Source organism: Muscardinus avellanarius (genome assembly GCF_963383645.1).
Source record: "Muscardinus avellanarius genome assembly, chromosome: 10".
Taxonomy (NCBI): Eukaryota; Metazoa; Chordata; class Mammalia; order Rodentia; family Gliridae; genus Muscardinus; species Muscardinus avellanarius.
In genome coordinates, this window is record NC_137796.1 from 82,762,525 (window position 1) to 82,779,131 (window position 16,607).

The 16,607-nt window shown below is 43.5% G+C and overlaps 1 protein-coding gene across 6 annotated transcripts in view; it reads left to right on the top strand.

Moving 5' to 3' along the window:
- The window catches only part of GTF2I (general transcription factor IIi), a gene marked incomplete at both ends in the record, with an annotated part of 87,511 nt that overhangs the window by 23,743 nt on the left and 47,161 nt on the right, over positions 1 to 16,607 (top strand). For all 6 annotated transcript variants that reach the window (XM_080702251.1, XM_080702254.1, XM_080702252.1 and 3 more), the window contains 3 exons: positions 2,483 to 2,537; positions 2,962 to 3,005; positions 10,688 to 10,765. In XM_080702251.1, coding sequence (XP_080558377.1) covers positions 2,483 to 2,537; positions 2,962 to 3,005; positions 10,688 to 10,765 — 177 coding nt within the window. The remainder of the gene's footprint in view (positions 1 to 2,482; positions 2,538 to 2,961; positions 3,006 to 10,687; positions 10,766 to 16,607) is intronic.

A 16,607-nucleotide genomic window follows, 5' to 3' on the forward strand; every position in this document is an offset into this window, starting at 1 on the left:
CCGAGCTATACCCCAGCCTTATTTTTTATTTTATTTTATTTTATTTTTATTTATTTATTTTTTTGGTGGTACTGGGTGTGGAACCCAGGGTTTTCTTTCTTTCTTTTTTTTTTTCTTTTTTTTTTTTTACCTCTGGGCTATACTCCCAGACCTTTATGATATTTTATTTGGAAACAGGGTCTCACTGAGTTGCTGAGAGCCTCACTAAGTAGCTGAGGCTGACTTCGAACCTGTGCAATCCTCCTGTGTCAGCCTCCCAAGCGCGGGGATTACAAGCGTGCGCCACCACGCCAGGTTTATTCTTTATTTTAAAACACGGTCTCACTGAGTTCCAAAGGACCTCACTAAGTAGCTGAGGCTGTCTTCGAACAGGGATCCTCCTGTCTCAGCCTCCCAAATGCTGGGAGTACAAGTGTGCGCCACCACGCCTGGCTCTGTATGTCCTTTTTTTTTCTTTTCTTTCTTTTTTTTTTTTTTTTTGTGGTACTGGGGTTCCTGGAAGCCCTTCTTCCTCCGGGCTACACTCCCAGACCTATTTTATATTTTTGAAACAGGGTCTCTTACGCCAGCACGGCTGGCTTCGAACCTGCGCGATCCTCCTGTCTCCGCCTCCCAAGCGCGGGGATTACAAGCATGCGCCACCACGCCCGGCTGTATGTCCTTTTTAATATTGAGAAAGAAAAGATTCATTTGTCATACTTAAGTATAAATGTGTTTATTTATTTCTATGATATGGGGGATTTAACCCAGGACCTTCCAGGTGTATACTAGGCAAGAATTCTAACGCTTGGAGCAACATCCTTGTCACTTAGTAGCTGAGGCTGGCTTCAAGCCTGTGTGATCCTCCTGTTTCAGCCTCCCTAGTACAGGGATTACAAGCGTGTGCCACCATGTCCAGATAAAATTCATTCTTTTTTGTAATCAGTATTATTTACTTGGAAATGTTTTAGCTTGGCTCAGTCTGTCATATCAACAGTTAATTTCCCTTTTTTTTAAATTTTTGGTGGTACTGGGGTTCCTGGAAACCCTTCTACATCCGGGCTACACTCCCAGACCTATTTTTATACTTTTTTATTTGGAAACAGGGTCTCTTAAACCAGTGCGGCTGGCTTCGAACCTGCGCGATCCTCCTGTCTCCGCCTCCCAAGTGCAGGGATTACAAGCATGCGCCACCACACCCGGCCGTGATTGACCTTTTTAAATTTTTTTTTTTTTTTAAATATTGAGACAGGGACTTGCTAAGTTGCCAGGGCTGGATGAAACTTGCAGTCCTCCTGCCTCAGCCTCCCAAGTGTTGGGATTACAGGGATGTGCCACTGCACATCCCTATACATCCATAACCTTGTTTATTTTTTATTTTTATTTATTTATTTATTTTGCAGGTCTGGGGGTGGAACCCAGGGGCATTTGACCTCCAAGCTATAACACTCTGCCCTATTTTTTATTCTTTATTTTGAAATAGGGTCTCACTAAGTTGTGGAGGGCCTCACTGAGTAGCTGAGGCTGCCCGCGAACCATGATCCTCCGGTCTCTGCCTCCCGAATGCTGGGATTACAAGCGTGTGCCACCACACCTGGCTATTATTTTTTTGTTTTAAGATAGGGTCTGGATGAGGTGCCCACCTGTCTGCCTTTTAATTTGCCAGTCTTGTTTGAGCCTCCCTGGGAGATGGGATTACAGGCATGTGCCACTGTGCCTGTCCAGATCTATTCCTTTTTTAAATTTCTTCAGATCTATTTTTTTTTTTTTTTTTTTTTTTTTTGGTGGTACTGGGGATGGAACCCTTCTCCCTTCTACATCCGGGCTACACTCCCAGACCTATTTTTAATATTTTATTTGGAAACAGGCTCTCTTAAGCCTGGCTTCGAACCTGCGAGATCCTCCTGTCTCTGTCTCCCAAGCATGGGGATTACAAGTGTGCGCCACCAAGCCCAGCCTGCCTGATCTACTCTTAATTACAATGTTTATCTACTTTTTGTTTATTTTTGTGGTACCAGGGATTGAGCCCAGGGGTCTTCTACCTCCAAGTTACATCCTCAGCCTTATTTTTTATTCTTTATTTGGAAACAGGGTCTTACTAAGTGAGGCTGGTCAAGAACTTGCGATCCTCCTGTCCCAGCCTCCCAAGTACTGCAATTACAAGTGTGCGCCACCGTGCCCAGCAGTACATCTTCATTTATACATTAGCAGAGTCTTAATTCTAGCTTACTTGAGAAATGGTATATTTCTATATTTGTCTCACTGACAATAATAAGAGCTTTTTTATGAAAAGAAGGATGCTAGTGGGTGTGGGGTTAGAAAGCTGTTAGATGACTGTCACTTTTTTTTTAATAGGGGAGAACAAAGTATACGCTTGTATGGTTAATGCAGTACTTATTAACGTAGCCTGTCCCAAAATTATTACTCTGTATTTACAGTCTCTTGAAATATTAGTCACATTTGAAGTGTTGAGAAAACCTAAATCTACTTTATTTCTTCGCAGGTGGTCGTGTGATGGTAACAGATGCTGAAAGGTCAATATTGTCTCCAGGCGGAAGGTAAAACACAACCATTTCATTTACACCATTAACCTGTACTACTTATTAGAATGTTAAGGAGGCCTTATTGCCACCGTCTCGTAGTATAATAAGCAGTTAAGTTATTTGGGGATCCTATGGAAATATACTTTTGTTTTGGGACTAGAGATAGAGAAGGCATTCTGTCTCTGAGTTCCACCCCAGCCCTTTTTATTCTAAAACAGGTTCTATTTAAGTTATGAGTCTGGCCTTGAACCTGCGATCCTCTTGTGTTAGCCTCCCAAGTACTGGGATTACAGTTGTGCTTTACTCTCTCTGGCTGGAAATGTTCTTTTAACTTAGATTTGAATGCTAGCATTTTCTAGGTGAAGCTGTGATTGGTCATACTGAGTTTTTTGAGTGTTTTTCACTCCTGCAAAGCTTGATCCAGGTTTTCTTCTTGCAGCTGTGGCCCCATCAAGGTGAAAACTGAGCCCACAGAAGATTCTGGTATGTACTAGTGCTTTTAGGCTTCTATTACAAAATAGAAGTGTTTATCTTCTTTTTATTTATTTATTTTGTGATAGTGGGGATTGACCTTAGGCACTCTACCTCTGAGCTATACCTCTTGCCTGATTTTATTTCCTTATTTGGAAATGGGATCTTGCTAAGTTCCTGAGGCTGGCCTCGAACCTGTGATCCTCCTGTCTCAGCCTCCAACTACTTCGATTACAAGGGTGCATTACCACGCACCCCCTGAAAGTTTTTTTTTGTGTGGGGGGGTGGTACTAGGGGTGGAACCCAGGGGCTTTTCTAACTCGGGCTATATTCCCAGACCTATTTTATACTTTATTTGGAAACAATGCCTCACTAAGTTGCTGAGAGCCTCACTAAGTAGCTGAGGCTGGCTTCGAACCTTTGCGATCCTCTTGTCTCAGACTCCCAAGCGCTAGGTTACAAGCATGTGCCACCAACCACACCAGGGTTGAAAGTTATATTTTAACTCTGTTGTTTGTTTATTTGTACTGAGGATTGGACCCAGGGGTGCTTTACTTTTGAGCTATACTCTCAACCCTGTTTATTTTTTATTTTGAAACAGGGTTTTACTAAGTTGCCAAGACTTGCCTGAAACCCTTGGTTGTTTCAAGACTCCCAAGTACTGGGATCAAGGCATGTGCAGTGCACCTAACTACTGTATTGTTGTAATGAGAAATGAGTTATTACAAATTTATTTCTACTGTGACAGTGTTTGTTAATGTTATTGTGTTAAACTGAAATCCCAGAAGGTTGTTTGCTAATAAGTGATAGCTAGCAGTTTGTTCCTCATACATGTTTATAGGTAAATTTATTGTGTGCACATAGTTATATAGTTATTAAAAAGCTCAAGTAGTTAAATAGCACTTTTTTTTTTTTTTTTTTTTTAGTACTGGGGATTGAGTCCAGGGATGTTCTACCCTCTGGTCTAGGCTCCCTGCCCTATTTTATTTTTCATTTGGAAAAAGGTCTTGCTAAGTTGCTGAGAGCTTCACTAAGTTACTGAGGCTAGCTTCGATCATGTAATCCTCCTGTCTCAGCTTCCCAAGTACTGGGTGTACATGTGCACCCCATGCCTGGCTAAACAGTGGTACTTTTATAAAAATCAATATAATACTCTTTACTATTTTTTTTTCCTTTGTACTCCTATTCACCTCCCGCCCTTTACTCACTCACTCCCCTCACCTTCTCCCTCCCTCCCTCCCTCCCTCCCTCCCTTCCTTCCTTCCTTCTTTCCTTTTTTTTCTTCTTTTTCATGTATTAGAGATTGAACCCCAGAGGCATTCTACCTTTTGGCTCTCCTCCAGCCTGATTTTATTTATTTTATTTTTATTTTTACTTTGCGGTACTGAAGATTGAACCCAGCTGCATGCATATTGTCTCTGAGCTACACTCCCAGCCCGATTTTCTTCTTCTTTTTTTTCCCGTTATAAACAGTAAGCTGTATTATCACAATATTAAATTTCAGGTACAGTTTAAATTCCTAACTTTAAAAAAAATATTTTTATTGGTGCATTGTAATCATACATCACATTGGAATACAAGACTTAAAAGGATATACAAGCACACATAATCCAGTTAGCCCTCATCCACTCCCCATCCCATTCCCTCCCCCTTCCTCGATCCCATGCTTGATTGGTGATTATCTTTGATACATTTGTTTATGAACCTCCTGAGTTTTAAAGAGGTTCCATCCTCTCCCATTCCATCCCCTCTGATTGGTCACCTTAATTGCTTTGCTATAGGGCCCTTTCTATAACTCGACCTCCTCCTGTTACCCCTTTCCTCCTAGTTTTTGATAATTAGGGGAAGCATCTGGTTTTTATTTTCTGTGATATTTCTCTGTGCATGCCCCATCCCAAGTTTTGATCCCACTCTTGATGGCCTCAGTAGTGGCCTGGCCACCTGGAGGACTCTGATCTGACCTCGCTGACTCCAGCACTGGCCTTGCCTCATGGGAGGCCCCGATTCTGGCCTCGCTGGCACCCGCACCAGCCTAACCCCTTGGCTGGCTCCGGTCCTGGCCTCAGAGGCCCCAGCACTGGCCTTACCTCAAGGCAGGTTCCGATCCCAGCCACGCTGATCCTGGCACCAGCCTTACCCCTCGGCAGGCTCCGATCCAGGCCTCGGAGCCCCCAGCACCAGCCTTGCCTCATGGCAGGTGACAATCCTGGCCTCGCTGGCCCCGTCACCGGCCTAACCCATTGGCAAGCTCCGATCCTGGCCTTGGGTGCTACAGCACTGGCCTTGCCTCATGGCAGGCTCCGATCCCGGCCTTGCTGGCCCCCGGCACCCTCCTATCCCCTCGGCAGTCTCCGATCTCGGCCTCAAAGACCTCAGTAGTGGCCTTGCCTAGCAGGCTCCGCTCCCAGCTTCACTGGCCCCGGCACCAGCCTAACTGCTCGGCAGGCTCCGATCCTGGCCTCGGAGGCCCTGGCACTGGCCTAACCCCTTGGTAGGCTCCAATCCTGGCCTTGGAGGCCCCAGCACTGGTCCTGCCTCACGGCAGGCTCCAATCCCGGCTTTGCAGTTTCTGTCACCGGCCTCACCCCTCGGCAGGCTCCTATCTGAGCACCCTCTTCACCCAGCAGGTTGTCCCACATTCTCGAGGGTGCGTGGTGGTAGCATTCTGCCTCTGGGGTTATTTCTTCAAAAGTTCCAGGTGTACTGCATCAGATCTCTGCCTCCCCTGAGTACTGGCCGCTGCCATTGCCACTGCCTCTACCATTCAAATCTTTTCTAAGCTCTTTTTCCACTCTGCATGTTGTCCAGTGTTCCTAAGCATGCACAATGGTAGCATTCAACCTTTGGGGTAATATCTCCAGAAGATAAGGTTGGTAGGATCAGATTTCTGCCTCTCCCGAATACAAGTCTCCACCGCCATTGTGGCGACTGCGTCCAACACCGCTTTTCTCCTAGGTCTCCGCTAAACGTGCTCCTCACAGGTGATGTCCAGGATTCTTAAGAATGTAGAGAAGAAGCAGTCCTCCTTCACGGGGAATTTTTCCAAAAGTTCCAGTTCATTTGGATAAGTTTTGTATGCATCTCCAGTATCCTGGCATCCGCTGCGGCCTTCTTGACCCCTATCCGATATATTTTTTCTTTTCTTTTTTCTTTTTTCTTTTTCTTTTCCTTTTTTTTTTTTTTAAATAAGAGAAGACAGTATGTGTGGTTTGAGGAGGTTGTGGGATCAGGCACTCGGTAGCACTGCGGCCTGGGCCCTGGTTCCTCTGGGGGTCTGGCGTGCCCCGCGTGACCCCCACCCGGGGCCCAGGGCCTTGCAACCCGGGCCCTGGTTTTTCTGGGGGTCCGGTGTGCCCCGTGCGACCCTGCTGGTGCCCAGGGCCTTGCGATCCGGGCCCCGGTTTTTCCGGGGGTCCGGTGTGCCCCGCGCAACCCCCGCCTGGGGCCCAGGGTCCTGTGGCCTGGGCCCCGGTTCTTCCGGGGGTCCGGCTTCCTGATTTTATTCTTTATTTTGAAACAGCGTCTCACTCAGCTGTAGCAGACCTCACTAAGTAGCTGTGGCTGGCCACAAACCGGGATCCTCCTGTCTCAGCTTCCTAAGCATTGGAATTAAAAGCATGCAACACCATGTCTGGCTTTAATTCTTATTTGGATACAGTGTCTCCTTAGGTTGATGAGAGTCACTACTTGCTGAGACTGTCCTCAAAATTGGGAAAATCCTGTCTCAGACTCCAGAGTACAGGGATTATAGGTGTGCGCCACCACGCTTGGCTTCTGATCCATTTTCTTGTCAAAACATTTTCAACTCTGAGCTGTTTTGGTTATGTATTTGCTTAATTTAAAATATGCTTACACTATTATCTCATATAGGCTCTTTTTGGATAGCTTTAATGTGGTATAATTTATATACCATGAAGTTCACTTGTTTTAAGCTAAAAATTTCAAGTATTAAGTTCGAGTTTAAGGTAGTGGGATTGTGTGTTTTGCTGTCAGTTACCTTCCTGTGGTGCTCCTGCGAGGAAAAGAAAGACACAGACGCAGAGCAGATTGAGAGGAGCCGGCCAGGGCATCTCTCTCTCAGGCGAAGGCCCTGCTGAATTCTGGCTACGGCCTTTATTCATTCTTCAGGGGGAGGTTGAGGTAGGAGTGCTACTGCATACGTGCAGAGCCTGGTGAACTGCAGCAAGGGCTATGGGTTAAATTTACCTGGGCAGGCCTCAGAACAATTGAAGATAGTCTTTGAGATAGTGGTCAGCAATAAAACCTCTGAGATGTGCAGAAGATCCTTGAGACAATATTTGACAAGCAGGATATTTGGGAAATGGTGCTGGCAAGAGACACAGGAGCGTTTACCTTGGAGGAACGGGCTGCCCTCAGTGAGTCCATCAGGGTAGTCACGGCTTTCCACACCCTTAGACCTTTCCAGGACAAGTGTCCACCTGATTCTGTCATCCTCCACATTTTGCATTTTGCTGCCTTAATTGTGTTTTTTGGGGGACAGAGGTTGGGCCCAGGGGTCCAGTGAGGTATCCCTAAATTGGTAAGTTTGGCCTCAAATCTATGACTCTCTTGTCTCAGCCTCCCACGTACTGGGATTACAGGCACATTCCACCACTCCTGGCTGCCTGGCCTCCTTCCTTAACTATGTATAATGTTTTTAAGCTCATGTTTGTTTGTGGGGATGGAACCCAGGGGCATTCTTCTTTCTTGCTCCACTCCCAGCCCTACTTTTTTAGTCTTTATTTTGAAACAGGGTCTCATCAAGTTGCAAAGTTCCTCACCAAGTAGCTGAGGCTACCTGCGAACCAGGATCCTTCTGTCTCAGCCTCCCAAGTACTGGGATTACAAGCGTGCGCCACCACGCCCAGCTTAAGCTCATGCTTTAAAACAAATTTTAGTTTCTCTAAGTAGTCTGTGCCTGAATTTCATTCCACTTTATGGATATACTACTTTATTAATGTATTATTTAATAGATGGTTTATTTGGGATAAAATGGACTTTTTTGTCTTATTGTAATTTTTAAAATTTTCTTGATACTGGGGGTTGAATCTATGGGTGTTTTACCAATGAGTTACATCCTTAGCCCATTTTCTTTTTTATTTCGAGGCAGAGTCTTGCTAAGTTGCCCAGGATGGCTTTGAATTTGCAATCCTCCTGCCTTAGTGTCCCTGTATCAGTGTGATTGCCAGCATGGGCCATCGCACCTGGTTCTTGTCTCTCTGACATAACACTGCGATGAGTGTCCATATTTGTGCCTTTGTATGGGAATATATTTTCACTTTTCTTGGGTGGATAAATAAGAGTGAATTGCTAGGAACAATTGCCCATCCATTTTTCAAGTGGATCCACAATTCTGTGTTTCTCCTTGCAGTGCAGGAAGGTTTATTTTCTGAGTCTCGGTAGTACTTTATTGGCTTGCTTTTGAAGTGCTGGGGTCAGACCCAGGCTTCTGTCGTGGGAGGTAAATGTTCTGCCACTGAGCTCTGTCCTCATTCCTCCTCCCTTCCTTTTTGTTGTGGTAGTGGGGGTTGGACCCAGAGGCGTTTAGCCATACTCCTGTGAGTATATAGCCCAAGCCCTATTTTATTGTTTTTATTTTGAAACAGAACCTCATTAAGTTTTTGTTTTATATTTACCTTTTCTCTTGAGTCTTGTAAGTATTTCCGGGTGTGTACATATAGATCTATCACTCTCTGTTTACAGTATCATGAATTTCACTAATGGAACTGCAGATTACTGATTTTTTTTACAATGTAGCAATGGTACACACTTGGTACTAGGGATTGGACCCAGAGACATTCTACCTCTAAGTTGCACCCCAGGAATTGAACCCAGAGACATTCTACGTCTAAGTTGCACCCCAGCCCTATTTTATTTTATATTTTTATTTTGAAATAGGGTCTCACTAGGTTGATGAGTGTCTCACTACTTTCTGATGCTGTCCTCGAACCTGTGATCCTCCTGTCTCAGCCTCCCAAGTACTGGGATAACAAACCAACTCCACCTGGCCTGATTATCCCCATTTCTTTAACCAGATTAAGCATTTTTTTCTTGTTTGTATTCTACTACCAAGCTGTATCCCCAGTCTGTTGGTTGTTGGTTTTTTTTTTTTTTTTTTTTTAAACGGGACTGGGGATTGAATCCAGCGGCATTCTACCTCCAATCTTCACCCCCAGCTCTAGTTTTTATTCCTTATTTTTGAAACAGGGTCTTACTAAGTAGCTGAGGCCGGCTGCAAAGTTGGCAGTCCCTCCTGTCTCAGCCTCCCAAGTACTGGGATTATAAGCATGCACCACCATGCCTGGCTTCCAACCTGGCTTTTGTTTCTTTCTTTTTTTGGTGGTACTGGGGTTTCTGGAAGCCCTTCTACCTCTGGGCTACACTCCCAGACCTATATTTATACTTTCTTTTTGGAAACAGGGTCTCTCAAACCAGCGCGGCTGGCTTCGAACCTCCGCTATCCTCCTGTCTCTGCCTCCCAAGCACGGGGATTACAAGGGTGCGCCACCACGACCGGCCTTGGCTTTTGTTTCTTGAATCACTTGGTTATTTAGTTTTTGGATTGGATTTGGTAGATTTTGCTATAGAACATTTTAATATTTTTATTATCAAATTATCCCAGTTATAGGCAATCTTTTATGCAGAAGGATATGCTTTATACTCATGTTAAAAGATTTATTAGAGGAGAAATTTAATCTATACATGTTAATATTGAAATAGTTTTTGTAATGTCTTTACTGGAATATTGCCATTAAAACTGATGGCTTCCATTGGGGGTGGTAGCACACGATTATAATCCCATTACTTGGGAGGCTAAGATAGAAGGATCACAGGTTAGAAGCCAACCTCAGCAATTTTGTGAGGCCCTGTTCTAAAATGAAGAATAAAATATGGCTGGGGTGTAGCACAGAGGTAGAATGCCCCTGGGTTCAATCCTCAGTACCACCACCAAAAGAAAAAGAAAAAAAGAGGAGGTGATTTTAAGTTATTTTTAGTGGTTTGTAAAAGTATTTTTAACATTAGGGCAAATGGAGTGTGACTAATTTCTTCAAAGACAAGCATTTGTGTCAAGAAATTAACAGGGTATAATCCCAGGATTTTTTTTCTTTTTTCATTTTGAGGTACTGGGGATTGAACCCAGGGGCATTCTACCTCTGAGTTACACTCCCACCCCTATTTTTTTTTCTTTATTTTAAAACAGGGTCTCATTGAGTTGCAGAGGGCCTCACTAAGTCGAAGCTGAGGTCGTCTGTGAACCCTGATCCTCCTGTTTCAGCATCTCAAATGCTGGGATTACAAGGGTGTGCCACCACACCCAGTTTAATTCCAAATTTTTTAATTTTTTTTTTTTTTTTTGGTGGTACTGGGGGTCCTGGAAACCCTTGTAACTCCGGGCTACATTCCCAGACCTATTTTTATATTTTTATTTGGAAACAGGGTCTCTTAAGCCAGTGAGGCTGGCTTCGAACCTGCGCGATCCTCCTGTCTCCGCCTCCCAAGCGTGGGGATTACAAGCTTGCGTCACCACACCCGGCTATCCCAGAATTTTAAGAGTTGTTAAACTTTGGCTCAGTTGGGGTTATATGTGGTCCCCTTCTCCCCGCAGTATACTAATCTGTTATCCTTTTGAAGTTGTTCTACACAATTTATCTGAATGCCCTAACATTCAATATTTAATTTTATTGGTTTTATAGGCATTTCTCTGGAAATGGCAGCTGTGACAGTAAAGGAAGAATCCGAAGACCCTGATTACTATCAATATAATATCCAAGGTAATATACTATTTAGTGAAATTTACTCTCTGATCGTTATTGGTGTGTAAGATTAAAATTTATCTTTTGATTTTCTTAAATGTTGTTTTATTGATTGGTTCTTGATTGGCATAGATACAATTCATCACAGAAATAAAACAAAGTTTAAAAATGGAGCAGTGAGCTGGGCGTGGCGGTGCACGCTTGCAATCCCAGCATTTGGGAGGCTGAGACAGGAGGATTGGGTTCTTGGACAGCCTCAGCTACTTAGTGAGGCCCCTGCAACTCAGTGAGACCCTGTTTCAAAATAAAGAATAAAGAAAAAGGGGTGGTGGTACCACTCGTAGTAGAATACCCCTGGATTCTATCCCCAGTACTACAAGAGAATAAAAGAATAAAAACTAGGACTTGGGGTAAGCCGGGCGTGGTGGCGCACGCTTGTAATCCCCGCGCTTGGGAGGCTGAGACAGGAGGATCGTGCAGGTTCGAAGCCAGCCTCAGCTGGCTCAAGAGACCCTGTTTCCAAATAAAATATAAAATAGGTCTGGGAGTGTGGCCCAGAGGTAGAAGGCCCCTGGGTTCCATCCCCAGTACCACCAAAACAAAACAAAATAAAACAAAAACAAAAAACAAAAAAAGCTAGGACTGGGGGTATAGCTCAGAGGTAGAGTGTCCCTGGAATCCATCCCCAGTAAACCCCCACCCCAGACAGACAGACAGACAGACAGACAGACAGACAGACAGACACACACGGAGCAATGAAATCTGTAGGCAAATATAATATAGTTAGATTGATCAAAAGTTTTGGGACAAGGGAGAAGGGAGGCTGAGACAGGAGGATGGTGGTTTTGCAGCCAGACTCAGCTACTTAGGTCCTTTTCAACTTAGTTGAAACCTTTTTTCAAAATAAAGAATTTTTTAAAAGTTGTGGTATGAATTAGAATTCATTCCAAGTGTTCTTTGCGAGATATATTAGGTTTTCCAAACCTTTTATAGCAACAAAAATTACTTGCCTTAAGTATTATTGTTTTGAAAATCTGTAAAATATGATAAATTTTAGCTTTTATATATCATTTGGCTCTATTTTCTTATTAGGAAGGTATTAAAGAATTTCATTGATGGATTCTAGTTTAGAAGAATGTTTTCTATATTTATAAGTCAACTTAATTTTTTAATCAGTACAAAATTAGAGTACATTAAATATTAAAAGTAAAATTTGGTTGATGTTTTCATGTATTTACTTATGTAACCATCTTTACAGTAGCCAGGATAATGAAATATTCATCATCCCCAAGAGTTTCATCATGTTCCATTTAATTCATTTTTTTTTCCCAACCTTGGGTAACCACTTATCAGTTTTTCATCATTTTAGTTGATGTTTACTAGAAATTTATGTAAATAAAATCATAAAGTATATGCTGTTTTCGTTTCTCATGGGATCAGTGTGACATATTTCATTCCATGTAATTGTTTAGAAATTCATCTAAGCCAGGTATGGTGGCACATGCTTATAATCCCAGTACTTGGAAGGCTGAGGTAGGATCACAGCTTCTAAGCCAGCCTCAGCAATTTAGTGAGGCTCTCAGCAATCTAGTGAGACCCTGTTTCCAAATAAATTAAAAATTGAGCAGGGGTGTAGTCTGGAGGTATAATGCCTCTGGGTTCAACCTCCAGTACCCAAAAAAAAAAAAAAGTTCATCTATAGTGTTGTGTGTTATCGGTAATTGATTCCAAACCAGATGCAGTGGCACGTACCTGTAATCCCAGTATTTTGGAGGCTGAGAGTAGAGGATGGCAGGTTTGAGGACTGCCTGAGCAATGTAGTGAGACTCTTAGCAACCTAGCGAAACCCTATTTTAAAACAGAAAGGGCTGCGGTTGTAGCTCTGAGGCAGAATATTTCTGAATTCAATCCCCAGTTGTTCCCTCTCCCTCCAAAACCCCCTTAAATTCCATTTTACTATTGAGTATTATACTGCTGTATACCTGTACAATTCATTCATCCCGTTGTCTATTGGTAGCCATTTGATACCTTTGTACATGTTTTTATGAGGGCCTATATCTTCATTTTCCTTGAGTATATACCTAGAAATAGAAAGCTGAGGCATATGGCAGATCTTTAACTTTTTCAGCAAATATACTCTTTCTCACAGTGTTTTGTGCTTTGTGCGTGTGTGCGTGTGTGTGTGTGTGTGTGTGTGTGTGCACGCACGTGCGCGCACGCTACTGGGGATTGAACCTAGGGGCATTCTACCTCCGAACTATACCTCCAACCCTGATTTATTTTTGTTTTGAAAGTATCTCGCTAAGTTGATGAGCATGTTACTACTACTTGCTAAGGCTGTCCTCCAACCTATGATCATCCTGTCTCAGCCTCCCAAGTACTAGTATTACAAGCATGCACTACACTTGGCTGTGTTTTGTACTTTTTTACATTTTAGTCAGTGGTATATGAGAGTTTTGGTTCTTTTTTTTTTTTTTTAACTTACTTGTCAATACTTATGTGGTTAGTGTTTTAAATTTTAACTACTTTGTGTATGTGTATGATTCTTCATTGTGGTTCTAATTTGCATTTGTCTAGTACTCAGATACATTCATTCCTCCCTCCCTCCCTTCTTCTTTCCCTCCCTCCCTCCCTTCCTGGTACTAGGCAGAATGAACCCAGGAGCATTCTCCTCCTGATCTATACCCCCAGCACAATTTTATTTTTTGCTTTGAAACCTAGTTTTGCTAGATTGCTGAGAGCCTTATTACCTTGTTGTTGCTGAGGCTGTCCTTGAACCTATGATCCTCCTGTCTCAACCTCCCAAGTACTGGGATTATGGGCGTATGACACCATGCCTGGCCTGGCTTCAGATATATTTTCTTTAAAATGACAAGTCCTACTGCCGGGCTTGGTGGCGCACACTTGTAATCCCCGCGCTTGGGAGGCTGAGACAGGAGGATCGCACAGGTTCGAAGCCAGCCTCAGCTACTTAGTGAGGCTTTCAGAAACTTAGTGAGACCCTGTTCCCAAATAAAGTATAAAAAATAGGGCTGGGAGTATAACCTGGAGGTTACAAGCCCCTGGGTTCCACCCCCAGTACCACCAAAAAATAAAAAATAAAAAAATAAAATGACAAGTCCTAGCCTGGCGTGGTGGTACATGCTTGTAATCCCAGCATTTAGAGGGCTGAGACAGGATCATCGGGGTTCGCGGACAACCTCAGCTAGTTAGTGTGGCCCTTGGCAACTCAGACCCTGTTTCCAAATAAAGAATAAAAAATACGGCTGAGGGCGTGGCTCAGAGGTTCCATCCCCAGAACAAAATAAAATAAAATAAAATAAAAGAGAAGCCTTAGCTTGTTGTTGTGGCACATGCTTATAATTCCAGTACTTGAGGAGGTGAGACATGAGGATTGCAAGTTTAAGGACAGCTCTTTCGCAACTTAGCAAGGCTTGCAATTTAGCGAGACCCTGTTTCAAAAAAAAAAAAAAAAATGGCAGAGGGTGGGACTTAGGTGTAGAACACCCTGGGTTCAATCCCCAGCACCACAAAAATAAACAAACAAATAAATAAAAGGATAAGTTGCAAAGAGCCCCACTAAGTAGCTGAAGCTGTCCACAAACCGTGATCCTCCTGTCTCAGCCTCCCAAATGCTGGGATTACAAGTGTACACCACCTCACCTGGCAATATGAAACCTTTTTTTCTTTCTTTTTTTTTTTTTTCCCCAGTACTGGGGATGGAACCCAGGAGTGTTCTATCTTCAAGCTACACCTCCAGCCCTGTTTTTTTTCCCTTTATTTTGAAGCAGTTTCTCACTAAGTTGCAGAAGGCCTCACTGAGTATCTGAGGATGGCTGCGAACCTCCGATCCTCCTGTCTCAGCCTCCCAAATACTGGGATTACAAGCGTGTACCACCATGCCCAGTTTATAGGAGTAATTTAATATCTTTTTTTGTGTGTGTGTGTGGGGGGGTACTGGGGATGAAACCCAGGGGCCTTCTACCTCTGAGCTACACTCCCAGACCGATTTTATTTAATTAATTTATTTATTTTTTGGTGGTACTGGGGTTCCTGGAAACCCTTCTACCTCCGGGCTACACTCCCAGACCTATTTTATATTTTTATTTGGAAACAGGGTCTCTTAAGCGAGTGAGGCTGGCTTCGAACCTGCGCAATTTTCTCTCTGCCTCCCAAGCGCGGGGATTACAAGCGCGTGCCACCACGCCTGGCTGTCTGATGTTATATTTTATTTGGAAACAGGGTCTCACTAAGTTGCTGAAAGCCTCACTAAGTAGCTAAGGCTGGTTTCGAACCTGCGCGATCCTCCTGTCTCAGCCTCCCAAGTGTGCGCCACCACGCCTGGCTTGTATTTGTGTATTTTTAAGATACCGTCTGGGTGGTTTTTTTTAATTATATTTGGAGAGCATTCTCTTTGTAATTGCAGTTGTTTTAACTCAAGTATATTTATGGCCCAGAATGTAGACTATGTAGATGAATGCTGCCACAGATGTGCATCCTGCTGTTTAGGAATGGTCAACTTTTCTGAAACATTGTTGAAGTTGGTTGATGAAGTGGTCCAGGTTGTCCATGTTCTTACTGATTTTTCTGTCCTTGCTTTATCAATTACTGTGAAGAGTTTTGGAGTTTCCACTTGTGTCTCTGGATTTGCTTATTTCTGAGTGGCTGATGGTTTGCTTTACGCATTTTGAAGGTAATCTATCAGTATTCCAGGCACTCCTCTTTGGCTTCCTCCCCATTTAACAATGTTCTGAACAGCTAGACTAGTTTGTCTGGGGTCAGCTTGTACTTTTCTTTCAGGTTCCTTTTTTTTTTTTTTTTTGGTGGTGGTACTGGGGTTCCTGGAAGCCCTTCTACCGCCAGGCTACACTCCCAGACCTATTTATTTATTTTTTATTTTTGGAAACAGGGTCTCTTACGCCAGTGCGGCTGGCTTCGAACCTGCGCGATCCTCCTGTCCCCGCCTCTCACGCGCGGGGATTACAAGTGTTCCTTTTTTACAAAGTAATCTTTGTGAGGCTTTGTTGTATGTACTTAAGGTCACTTACTCGCTTTGGGTATTGTGTTTCTCAAGTGCTTCTGTTAAAGTGAAATATTTAAAACCGAGAGTGAGGCGTGCTGGTGCGTGCCTAACCTCTCAATACTTGGGATGCTGAGTCAGGCACATTGCAGGTTCAAGGCCAAAGTATAGTAACTTCGTGAGACCCTGTTTGAAAATAAAAAGCTTTGGGGGTATAGCTCAGAGGTGAAATGTCCCTGGATTCAGGATCCAATCCCCAGTATCAAACACACACCACACACACCACACACACACACACCACACACACACACACACACACACACACACACACACACACACACACACCACAAAAGCCTATAAATATAGTGTAAGTCTGTCAAGGTTTATGGAATTATTTTGTCTAGTTCTCCCTCCCCCAAGAAATAATATGTAACTATCTACTTAAAACCCTTTGGATTCTCTCAAAAAAATTTTTTTTGTTCTTCTGTTAATCCAGTATTTAGGACACAGAGACAGGAGGATGACAGGTTCCAGGATAATATGGAAGCAATGAGACTCTCATCTACCTGGCGAGACCCTGGTTCAAAATAAAAATAAAAGCCAGCTGGGGTTAGCTCAGGTAGAATGCACCACAAATAGGAACCCTAGGACTTAAACAAGACCTCATTAAGAATGAGTGCTGAGAAGCTGGGCGCACAATTGTCATCCCAGTACGTGGGAGGCTGACACAGGAGGATCAGCTATGTAATGAGGCCCTCTGCACCTTAGTGAGACTCTGTTTCAAACTAAAGAATAAAAAACTGGCTTGGCGTGGTGGCGCACACTTGTAATCCCCGCACT